General features: G+C 38.8%; 1 protein-coding gene across 2 annotated transcripts in view; it reads left to right on the top strand.

The window, feature by feature from the left end:
• The window catches only part of PCCA (propionyl-CoA carboxylase subunit alpha), a 403819-nt gene that overhangs the window by 117156 nt on the left and 273982 nt on the right, over positions 1–12681 (top strand). For both annotated transcript variants that reach the window (XM_080798184.1, XM_080798183.1), the window contains exon 8: positions 11317–11353. In XM_080798184.1, the coding sequence (XP_080654310.1) occupies positions 11317–11353 (37 nt within the window). The remainder of the gene's footprint in view (positions 1–11316; positions 11354–12681) is intronic.

Below are 12681 nucleotides of genomic sequence, written 5' to 3'. Positions count from 1 at the left end.
ATGGAGGTGAATGTAGTCCTATACTTGTCTTCTTCCATGTAAACTTTGTCTGTGGGCTTTGAACAAAAAATGTTGAGGATATTTTATTTCTAATAAGGAAGTCTTCCTCTAGTAATAAACATTTTCAAATCTAATCCAAATATCAAAGGATTCCTCATTCCTGAGTTTCCTAAAAAGGAAATTGGAGCTCTCCCCAGTGAGATTTTTGTCACTGTTGTAGTTGGAGACACCCCTGGGTGGGGGCTCAGTGGGCATCAGAGGAGCTCTGCAGTTTTTCAAATCCAGGATCTTTAACAGAACTTAGTGGAACCTCCCAGATTGCCTCAAAGTGACGGTATCTGTAAATGTAGTAGGTATAATAAAGTTGGCTTTGCTTGTTCAACGAGTTCATCTTTTCTGGGAGGCTGCATTTGACAATCTGCATTTGAAATTGCAACTGCCGTTAATTTGTAAAATAGGGATAAGTAGCAAGTAGAAGAAAAATCCACTCACCTTTTTAGTTTTGTCTCCTTGTATGCTTTAGGCGACTTTTAAGATCCATTCATGCCTTTACATAATGGCAGACTCTCATTACCTGTGTCACTTTTAACTATGGTGTACAGTTCTTGACACCTGTTGTCTGAATTTAGTTAAGCCCTAACTGAACACGCAGGTTATATTTTTCAGATAAACATTTAAAAATAATTTTAGGAATGCGCTTTTGTTTTGCTCCTAAATTTTCATTCTGGTTTTATTTCTAGCTTACTTTTAGTTATTTGTCATAAGAGGCTGCACATACTTTTTAAAGTTCGGTTATTTAGTTTTCTTTTGTAGTAACTACATTCGTTTTGGAACTACACTGTTCTTCACATTTAATAATTTCAGATTTGTTACATAAGAGATTACTTTTAAGGGTATCTATGTAGGTAGAGTTTTGCTGATGCAAATAAATAGTATAAATTTTTGGAATCCCGTGTGGTTTTAGCAGTTGCATTAGCAATACTTTTCCATTGGAAGCATGTATGTGTTAACTATAGGTATTCTTTTTTAAATCCATAGGTTGGTTTTTTTGTTTTGCTTTAGTTTTATTTGTTGTCCCCCCCATCCCCACCCCGGCGCCCCTTAGCCTGTAGTATCTTTAAGGCTAAATTTCTTTCTTTCCTTTTAAAAAAGATTTTATTTATTTATTTGACAGAGTAAGAGAGCACACAAGCAGAGGGAGCAGTAGAGGGAGAAGGAGAAGCAGACTCCCCACTGAGCAGGGAGCCCAATGTGTGGCTTAGTCCAGGACCCTGAGATCATGACCTGAGCTGAAGACAGTCGCTTAGCCATCTAAGTCACCCAGGCGCCCCTAAATTTCTTTTTTTCTTGACAACTGTTTTCTAGTTTTTCCCCCCAAGTAATGTTCACCTAATTTGAGTAAATTAATGTGGTTTCAGTTCGTTACATTTCTTTTTAAAACATTTCTTCCTTTTCCATTTGAATATTTAGGCTAGTGTATGGAGGGTGTATAGAGATGGTTTGCCACAGTCTTTGAAAACCTTGTGTGTGGTTTTCATTATGTCTTGTTCTTGAATCATTCTTTCGATTAGAGGGAAACCACATTATTTTAAGATATAATCCTCAAGTAGTCATCTGATAACAAGTATTTGCCTTTAACAAGTTCTGTTCTATTCAACATCTTATTAACTTGATCTCCAGAGCTTGAGAGCATTGTAGGGTGTGCATCTGAAGCTGGTCGAAGACAGAGTTTGAAACCCCAGCCCACTTGTTTAACAAAGAATAATGAGCTACAGACTCTGATTTCAAAGGGTTTTAAGTCCCCTTAGGTGGCCTACAAGTAGACCGGCAATTTAGTACATTTTAATAATTTGAAGCTCAGAGTGCATGGGTCTCCAGGAGGGGGGCCACCTAACCTAGTTTGAGGATGCCATGGCAGATGGAAGTGATAGCTAAGTGATAGCTGAAGTTTGAGTAGTAGTGAGTTAGCTAAAAAGTGATGGGAGAAACAGCTTTTTTTTTTTTTTTTAAGATTTTGTTTATTTATTTGACATAGAAAGAGATCACAAGTAGGCAGAGAGGCAGGCAGAGAGAGAGAGGGGGCAGCAGGCTCCCTGCCGAGCAGCCCTGAGACACAGCTTTAAGGTACACGAGAACACCTTATTGGTAAAGTTTGTTGCTGAGCCCCTGCATGAGCTTTAGAAAAGTGCTGGTCTGAACACCCAAGGCCACAGAAAGAGTGAGCTGGAGCGAAAATGAGGATCTAGGTATGTGTGGCCTTGACTTCTACGCGCCTGGGTTTGGGGGTGGCTCTGTTTGCATTGGGAGCCTCTGAATGGTTTCCTGTAAAAAAGTTAACATGATAAAATTGTAGAATCAGATAACTTTCTTTGATTTGTGATGTGGAAAACGGATTGGAGCAGTGCAAAGCGAGGTTGATCAGTGAGTTAAAAGTGCTTTTTCCTGGGCACGAAATGATAGAGGCCTAAAATAAAGTAGAATTTGTCGTTTCTCTGATCTGGTACACATCAGGAGTGGGGCAGAGGGAGGGATCACTGCATTTTGTTGTGATATCAGCATTCCAGCTTTGGGGGAAGTTCATTAAACATCTCTGAGTTCCTGTTGCCCTTTACATCTCAGAGCAGAGTGTGGTAATATATTTGAATGAGGTTGGTAAATTTCACAGTATAGGCTTAAAGTAGTCATTGTTTTTGTCACCTAATTAGCCGGATTTTAAAAACTGTACTCTTGGCTTTAGCAAAAAGAGCCAAATAATAACAACAAAAACTAGCATAAAGGGAATCATTTTAAAAACCAAAATAACCAAAAAATAGGAAAGCTGTGTCCTGGTAATTACAAAGTACATTATTAGACATCAGTATCCTTTTGTCCTGCTAAACCAAGAGTGACCCTCCTGATGATGCCTCAAAGGCTTTTTTATTTTTGAAAAAGGATTCAGTTACTTTTACTGTGCCATTTTATGGTTATAAAAATGTGTATAAAGTGTGTTAAGATGGCATAAAAATATTTAGAAAGATTTGAAAGGATATTCAGACAGTCTTCTGCTTGATTCAGAGTTGTCTGGAATTGTCTGGAAAACACAATAAGCTAGAACCCATTTCCTGAACTCGGGACTGTTGAAAGTTTTTGCTTTACGTTTACAAGAATGCAGAGTAGTTTGAGGATGCTTTTTGTGTACAGATAAGTGTTTACCCATAGCATATAGAAGCATTAATCCCCCCCTCCCCCGCAAACAGTTGCTGATTTGTTCTAGAACCAGCTGAGGAAAGTGAACTCTTAAGTAGCTTTCCATGTGAATGAGTAGGACTCTCATCCAGTTGAGTACCGAATTCAGGGTTGGTAAGTAGGCTGTATTGTAGCAAGTGAGAAAGGAGAGTTTCGGTCTGAATCACTGTTGGAGTGAATTGGGTGTTTGGCATCAGGGATGACTATTTAAATATGCCTGTCTTTATTACAGTTTTTGCTTCCCTTCCCCACTCTTCTTCCCTACCCACCAGTCACAATGAGTGCACAGATCATCTGACCCCAGTGGAGTGTCCTGGGGATGCAGGTGCACACTTTTTTGCAGTATTGCAGTGCTGATATTAATTCTGCATTATACGGGTTCAGAGGCTGAATGATGACCACAAGATACCCCAACCAAAGACTGGCAGGCAAGGAGCAGACTTGGCACTCTGTGGTGGCAGGCTGCCCATTTTATCACATATTGCCAGGCATACTGTGTGCCAGGCATACTGTGTGCCAACTAATTTCATCTTCTCAGTGACCCTAGGAGATAGAAATTGCCACTATCTCCATCTTACAGATGAAGAAACCAGATTCCAGGGAGGCACCTGGGGAGGTGCCTCACTCTCCGAGAGAGCCAGTGCTGAGCCCGCGCCTTCTGGCCCAAGCACCTGCGTTCTTAGTCTTTGTACTTTGTGCCTCCCGGGTGGGGGCTGGAGAGTATGAACAAATAAGCCTGTAGAAAAGGCACCCGATTTTTCTTAGCCCCTTATGACATTTTTGTGATCTGCTTATTTGTTTATAGCAACATCACCCACAGCTCCTGTCACTGAATTTTTTTTTACTGTTTTGCTCTTGGGTTAAATGATGGTGCTCCTTTAATATAAGTTGTACTGAAAAAGAGGGGTAAAAGAGATGGCTGGTGGTTCTGGTGCTGTCTTTGCTCTTTCTCCATTTCTGGAACTGCTGGAACTGTGTGTTTTAATGTTTACCTTATCAGGGTTCCCAAGTGCTCTGTAACTTCAGAACCAAGATGTGGCTTTCTTCAAACTGGGATTGTAGGCTGTGATTACAGAATGAACCACAGGGATTTGAATCAAATCATTTGGTTGGACCAGTCCTTTTTCCTACTTCCTGCTTTGAAGCCGTAAGAATATGGTTGCTAATACTTGGTTTCATTTGGTTTTGTGCTTTTCAGTGTTTTCTCAATTGTATTAACTTTTGATATGAAAACAGGAATATTCTATGCTATTCGTTTGAAAATTGTATAAAGGCATCAGTAGCATTAGATTTGTTTTACTGCTTCTGTTGAAATTTTTACATTTGATTTTTCTTTGATTTTCAGGAGATCGTTGTCCTACCTGTTAGAAATTTTCTTTTAATAAATTACAGAATATCACTGAACACTTCCTCAATAGAATATGCTGTCTTAATCCCTGTAGTATTTTCATATGTTGTATCATATGTCATACAGTTAGTAGATGTGGGGAATATTTTAAGAATGTTCTGGGGGGTGTGCGTTGGTGGCTCAGTCATTTAAGCGTCTGCCTTCAGCTCAAATCATGATTTTGGAGTCCTGGGATTAGGGGCTTCCTCCTTAGAGGAGTCTGCTTCTTCCTCTCCCTCTGCACGTGCCCCTGCTTGTGCTCTCTCTTCTCTCTCTCTCTCTTTCTCTCGCTTATTACTTTCTCTCTCTCTCTCAAGTAAAATCTTACAGAAGAGGGAGGAAAAAAAGAATGTTCTAAGGGTGCCTGATTGGCTTAGTCAGTAGATGTGACTCTTGTGAACCCCACATTTGGTGTAGAGATAACTTAAGAATAAAATCTTTAGAAAACCCAAAAAGTGTGTTCTAAAGCTAAGAGTAAGTAGAATCAGTTCTACTTTTTCTTCAAATATTGCCAGGTTGGATCTATGAAGAAATAATGATGTTTTGCTTAAAAGAGATTTGTTTTATATAAACAAAGAGTGAAGTATATTTGGTAAGATAAAATTTAATACTTATTTTACATTTTTATTAAATGTCTGTTTTCTCTTATATTTTAATATAAACTTCTGGCCCTTCAATTTTAAAACGTATTGTCATATAAAGTTTGATCTTTTAACTGACAGAGCCACTTCGGCGCCCCTGATCTTTTAAACTAATGAAATATGCATTTAAAATTACCTGGATGGCTCAGTTGGTTGGGTGTCTGCCTTCAGCTTGGGTTGTGATCCCAGAATAGTAGGATTGAGCCCCTACTCAGCTCCCTACTCAGCTAGGAGTCTGCTTCTCCCTCTCCCTTGGCCATGCCCCCTGCTTGCGCTCATGCCCCCTGCTTGCTTACTCTCTCTCAAATAAATAAAATATATATATATTTTTAAAATAAAGTTACAGTTAAGAAGTGCTATTTTTTAAGAACAGGCCTTAAAAAGAAAAAGAATGGTTTCTTTGAAACCCACCCACGTTTCAAGAACCCACGTTTCAAACGTTCAGTAAGTAAGAAAGTGCTTGACTGAGGGTTGAAAGACGAGGGAGGAGGCTACACGTCGGGTGAGGTTTTGCCCGCCAGCAACGGTATGTCATGTCACGGAGTGTGCTTCGGGATACACTGAAGCAAAACCCAAGCCTAGCTGGTTCTGGAGCTCCTGCTCCTGACCACCGTGTGGCACTTCCTTGCTGTATATCACGTAGACGTGGGAATTTGAACAGGCCGCTACCTCTCCTTGGATGTAAATTTATGCACTTACTGCTGGAGATGAGCGGTTCTGTTGGCGCTGGAGCAGATCCTTCAGGCAACACACTTGTTTCTGTGGAAGCTGATGGCTAGTTGTTGATGCATTCAACAAGTAATGTGTTGATGTATCGCTTTGCTAAGCCTTGGGGGGTTCTTAGAGAGCAGCTGACCTAGTCATTGCTGTCCTGGAGATTAAGTGACAGGGCTGTCATAATTGAAGGGCAGAGTGTAATCTGGTCACACAGCAGTGACACCTCACCTGGTATAGGAGGACTGGAAAGGCTTTCTGGAGAAAGTGAGATTTCAGTGAAACTTGAAGCACGTACCCGATTTTAAGGGAAAATGGTAGTTTTTCTCTCCTAGGCCCCTGCTTCCTAGCTAAACTCACATCCCTCTTGCCTCTCTCTAAACTCTTCATTTGTTTCTTGGTTCTGTCAGGCTTTCGTTCAGCAACAGCTGTTCCCCGAACGACGACGATGCGCCAGGCAGTTCTAGGAATTTACACCTACCCCTGAACCAGTTAGAGATTTTTGCTTTTATGGAGCTTATTATACTTTAATGGGGTACGGAGATGCAGAGTTTAGACAATACTCAAAATAATAAGTAAATTTTTTGCTCTGATCCTTCAAAATGCAGCCATAGTGAGGACTTTTCATTTTCTTGCTCTCAGGCTCAAGTGCAGCCCTGCTCCACTCTGCGCTTGGCTCGCTCGCTGTTCAGGCCCCGGTCCCCGGGCTCTGTTCCTCCACGCTTTCATTTGTCCGGTCTCTTTCACAGTAGCTGCCTCTGAGAAGTTTCCTGGAGCACTAGTTTTGAGGTTGAGATTCCCTGTTGTCACACGCCCTCTTCACTTTTTCTGCGTAACATGCCATCTTGGTAATGGTTTCTTAGCTGCTGTATAGTCATTTAAGGGCCTGCCTTTCCCACCAGACTGTAAATTGCATGAAGGCTGGGATGGTGCCTTTCTTGTTCCCTCTTGTCTTCAGGGCCTGGTATTGGCGTACAGACCCGGGAGCTGGAGAATGTCTGGCGGGCTTGGGGGTGGGAAGGAGAGTCGAGGTGGGAAGGGACCTGGGGGCTGGCGGCGCAGGCAGGCAGGATCAAGTACTGACACCAAGTCACTTTACAACCACGAGGGTGGCTGCAGTGGAGTATTACCAAATGCTGGCAAAGATTTGGAGAAGTGAGACCCTTTATACACTGCTCATGGGATCGTACAGTGGTGTAACCACTTTGGAAAACAGTTCGGTGGTTCTTCAAAAGGTTAAATATAATGTTACCATGGGACCCTGTGATCTCACTCTTAGTTATATAGACAGTGTAGATATGTATGTCCCTTCAAAAATTTGTACACAGATGTTCATTGGAGCATTTTTCATAGTAACCAAAAATTCAGAACAGTCTACATTTCCATCAGCTGATGAATGGATAAAAAAAATGTGGCATATCCATACCAAGGAATAATATTTAGCGATCAAAGGAATAATACTGATACATTTAAAAAAAAAAAAGAAGACAAGGTCACACTATACATATTCTCCTACAACTTGCTTCCCCCACAGTGCACACTATATTTGAGGTATTCTCAGAGTATAGGGGTTACCTTCCGAAACCCCAGTCCTCTTTCTCCGGTATGGAGCCAGGGCGTTTGGAACTCTGTGCTGAGTCCCGAAAGGTCCAGCCAATGGGCCATGCCTGCCACTGGACTCCATGCTGTCCTTTTCTGCCACTTGCTTTTTGTCTTCAGTTTTCACCTCATGGACTCTCATGGTTTCTAGAACATACGAAATACCTTCTGAATTTGGGTTTTGTTCATGTTGTTCTTTCAGTTTAGACTTCTTTCGCCCCAAATCTTGCCAAGGCAGTGTTTGTTCTCTTCAGGCTTCAGTTTACATTTTACTTCAGAAGGACTCTTTCATTTTCTTCTTTATTTAAAACAAATTTATTAAGTAGTCTCTGTCCCCAACGTGGATCTGGAACAACTCACAACCGCAAAGTCAAGAATCATGTGCTCTACTGATGGAGCTGTCCGGGTGCCCTGAAGAGGACCCTTTCTGGGCAGTGTGTTGACAGCATGTTCTGTCGGTCTCCCGCAGGCCCGGTTGTTGGCGTGTAACGTTGATTTCAGCTCTCAGTTGGTCTGTTTGCTCTTTTGGTTTCCCTTACTAAGGAAGCCTGTGAGTTCCATGAATGCAGGAGCTGTTTCATGTAGTACCACGTACGGCTCAGCCTCATCTTTTCAAAGACTGTGGCGTATTCCATTTCATGTATGTATCTTTTTTGGTACCAGGCCCATATTGAAGGCCTTCAACATTGTTTTGCAGATTTTCTTATCAAAATACCAGCAACAAATTAAAAATTGTTGATTTATATATCTCTTTGTGTGTGTGCATGTAGATATATCTATAGGAGAGCTTTCAAAAAATGAAGTTGCTGGGTTGAAAGATTGAGGTCTTCAAACTTTTGATAGATACTAACAGTTCTTAAAAAGACTGTACCAGTTTCATATGACATCAGTAGTGTCCGCTTACCTTCAGGCCTTCACTCCTGGCTCTTGGCAGATTTTGGCAGATCAACTGCGGTGTCTCATTGTTTTAGCTCGTATGCCTATAATTATGACTAAAATTATACATATTTCATATATTCTTGTGGATTTCATTTTATGGAAGCTTCTCATTTAATCTTTTATCCATTTTCCCTGATATCTGTTGATCATTTTCTTTTTGATTTATGGCTTTTTATTTAAAAAGTTTTCCTGTCTAGTCTTCTAAGAAAGTTATACTGTGTCATATGTCATTGCCATTGAATTTGGAACTATATAGGGCTTTTAATCTCTTTATGTAGCCTATAATAGCTAAATATGTGAAAAGAACACATTAGAGATGAGTGTATTTAATAGTTTCTTGTTGAAACTGATAATAGTATGTAAGTGTCCAATATATAATATGTGCTGAATAAAATATCTTGGGATAAATGAGTGACAAAGGAAAAATGACTTTTTAAGACAGTTTGATTTTACTTGGAAGTTTATTTAGTGAAATTTGCTTTTCATAGTAAGAAATACTTTTTTCTTTTCTTTTTTTAAAAATTAATTAATTTATTTTAATAAACATATAATGTATTTTTATCCCCAGGGGTACTGGTCTGTAAATTGCCAGGTTTACACATTTCACAGCACTCATCATAGCACATACGCTCCCCAATAGAAATACTTTTTTCTTAAGAGTTGCCAAATAAAAATATAGGCTGCCCAGTTAAACCTGAATCTTAGATAAACTATTATTTTAAAAAAAACTATTATTTAAAAAAAAAATAATGTCCCAAATAATGCATCATAGTAAGGAAACTTAGCATATCTATTAGTTAAAAAACAAGATTGTTTTGAGACAGTTTTTAGAAGTGTTGGACTTCTGGTAGTTACTGAAAAAATTCTTTTTGGAAGTTTTGCTTTGTGTAAATATATGTCCACATGTACATCCATAATGTGTATATGATAAATATGACTAATGAATTCTCTGAATTATCTTTTTAATATTCGCCTGTTTGTCAGTTCTCTCAAGGTAACAGACTTTTGTGACAGCAGTTTATTTTCTCTCCGAATATACTTTGCAAATATACTATTAACACATCTGAAAGAAAAGACATGTTAAAAGTTTCCTTCTAGGCTCTTATAATCCAGCCTCCATCAGCCAGCGCTCTTCCTGTATTTTGTTCGCGAGGCACTAATTGTCCGCATTTGGCAGGTTTAACACTTCCTGACAGAGAGGCTATTAAGGGGAAGTATTCTCCAGTAACTGTCACTGGCTTGAACAAAGAACCTTCAAACTCAATGTGTGGAAACCACTAACATTCTTAAATGACCCTTTTCATGGATTTTTATCCCTTTAAGCTAAAATTTGGAGAATGTAGGGTCAGCGAAAACAGCAAGGTGTAATAAAGCAGTAAACCTTGATTTTTGGGAGAGTAGAGTGGGAGGTATAGATTTATCTCTGCCTTGAAAACAATTGTTATTTGGAAAATCTCATTAGCAGATGTGACTGCTTGGAGTTAAAAAAAAAAAAAGACTTAAAACTGATGTCGCTTTCAGGACCGCTTTGAACTTAACAAGCACCTATTTGTGGAGCAGACTGGCTAATGAAAGGAAATTAAATTTTTCTGACAACTTCCCCTGCCAACCTCCTTATTCAGGGGATGTTATTAGGCACTGAAGACTTTTAGGGAAGATTTTTTTTTTTTTATTAGGCATAAATGAACCAGTTATAAACATCCCCCGCCCCTCCTTTTGGGGGAGGATTCTGACATGGTTACTCTATATTTTTAAACTACTAGCTTAAAAGCTTACAAAATACGAGCCTTCGCTTTAATATTTTAAAGTAATTTTCCAAAAATTCAGGCATTCTCACTAGCTAATGGTTTCAGAACATTGTCATTTCTTGTGATTAGTTTACATCAATGAGTTGTAAAGAAAAGCCACATTTCCGAGGGAGGCTTGGGTTTAACACCTTCTTTTTTAGCTTTCTCCTTATTGTTCTCGGGGGAAATGTATCAGGAATGTCCTGTGCTTGTGCGTTAGGTGAGCATTAGTGATCAATGAAATGGTTTAGATTCGAGGGAACTTTTTCTTCTCTCAGTTGCATTGGTTGGTATTTATCAATAATTAATCCTTATATTCATCAGCTAACTCTTACTTTGTACTTCTTTGGAAGGCATTTGCTTTCCTTGGCTTTTCGGAAGCTTCCCCCCACAAGTTGGTTCATGGAATTTAAGGTTTTAAATTACGTAGCAAGATGTACCTAGTAAAGATAAAATATGTATCAGAGGAAAGAATGAAAAGAAAAGGAAAAAGTAATGGAGATTTCTAAAGGAATTTGTGGAGGGACAATTGGCAATTCCTGTAGATACTGGAAATTTACTTTTTATTTCTAGAGAATCTTGAGCTTCTCCCAAACAATAGAGAATCAACTCCCCCTGCTGACAGAATCCAGGAAGACATGACATGTAAATATCAGAGGGAAAGAAACAAGCTGGCTGTAGACAAGCTTTAATGATCTGATTTATGATTCAGTATTGATTGTAAACATCTAAATTCTGCTGTTAAATTCCAGCAACTGCACCAGATCATTTGGCAATTCTGGTTGTGCTTCCTGCCAGCTCATTTCAAACTGCTTTGAGTTTCTTAATATAATAATGATGAGGTAGAATTTACATTCCACTTATGGTATTAATTTTACATTTCTCTGAATGAAAAGAGTTAGAAGGTTGTAAAATTGAACATTAAATGAATCAGAGGAGACAGTAGTGCAATATATGACTGCCCTAAAGACATTGTGCAGTGGCTGATGGGATTAATGTTGGGTCTCATTTCCTGCTTTTACAGGATGCAGATGAAGCTGTCAGAATTGCAAGGGAAATTGGTAAGTTCTTAAATTGACTTTCATAGCGTTTCTAGGTCTTTCAGCAGATACGGTGGAGTAAACGTGTAATAAGTGACCCCACAGAGTAAATAATATTTTAATACTTTTAGGATTTTGATTACTTGTCCCTTTGGAAGAATGTATCAGCTGACTTACCATGTTCTGTTATGAAACATAAAGTGAACTTTAAGGAGTATTTTGACTTTAATTATAGCTCTTTTGTAGGTTAAAATCACAGGCTAGGTAAAAGAAGGAGTTGTCTTAACTCCCGAGCTTGGATGTAATGTAAATTTTATGCACTTACTTAGTAGAATACAACTTATTAACGACACAGATGATTAAAATGAAGATTTCCTATTTGACAAGGCCCTTCAAGTTTCTACTTTTTCTTAAGATGTTAAATATCAACTTTTAGTAACTGTCCTAGGAAAAAGAATGTGAGAAATCAGGACTGAATATTATAAATTGGAGTAAAACATAAACTGAAGGACGTCTGAATGACTGTTTTCTGGACTGTTTTCCGTGCAGTTTCACTGGGCAGGGCTTATCAACTTTTTATTTTTAAAAAATATTCCTATTGCTCATGACGATTCTGTTTTCAGTATTTGCTAATTAAAAAATGTATGAGGGCATATTGTTATGAGGAATTAGCAATACTATTAAATAACTTCACAGTTGTATTAATCAAATTAGTATTTGTATACATTTGCCAGAACTTCCGTAGGTATGTGAGAAGAATCAGACAATTCTTGGCAGTCAGGAAATCTCAGCATCATAGCATTCCTCCTTGGGTAGGGCCAAACTTTTCAGCATCCCACATTAACATTTCTAAAGTCCTGTTTTCTCATTAAGATTGATGATTCAGATTATTTTTTTCACTGGGAGAGCATTTGATTTGGCAAAATTTAAATAGTTGTGTGTGTGTGTGTGTGTGTACACGTGTACACGTCTAATTTCTGAAAGTAACCAGTTGAGTTAGTAAATAACATTTTTACACTAGGCTCAGGCTAGCTTAACAGTTCTTCAGTGATCTGGAAAGTTGTTTGGTTCGTTGGGTTCCTGTTTCTAGTTGGGTCTGGCTAAATTATTTTGGTTTGACTCATGGTTAAGTGTGTTTTGTTTATTTGTTTTGCAAATATTGCTGCCAGTGATGTAGATTTGGACTTAAGACCAGGTCTTAGAAAATCTTATTTTATCTGACTACAACATCTCTTTCTTAATCATTTCTTCAGACATATCAACATTTTCAAAAAGCATTTCAGTACTTCACAGGAAGTACTTGCTGAATAAGTTGGACTACATGGAACTGATTTGTGGTTCATTCTTTG

The sequence above is a fragment of the Martes martes genome (genome assembly GCF_963455335.1).
Source record: "Martes martes genome assembly, chromosome: 3".
Lineage (NCBI taxonomy): Eukaryota > Metazoa > Chordata > Mammalia > Carnivora > Mustelidae > Martes > Martes martes.
Note: the sequence above shows the minus strand (reverse complement) of the source record. Positions and strands in the feature narration are given on the sequence as shown.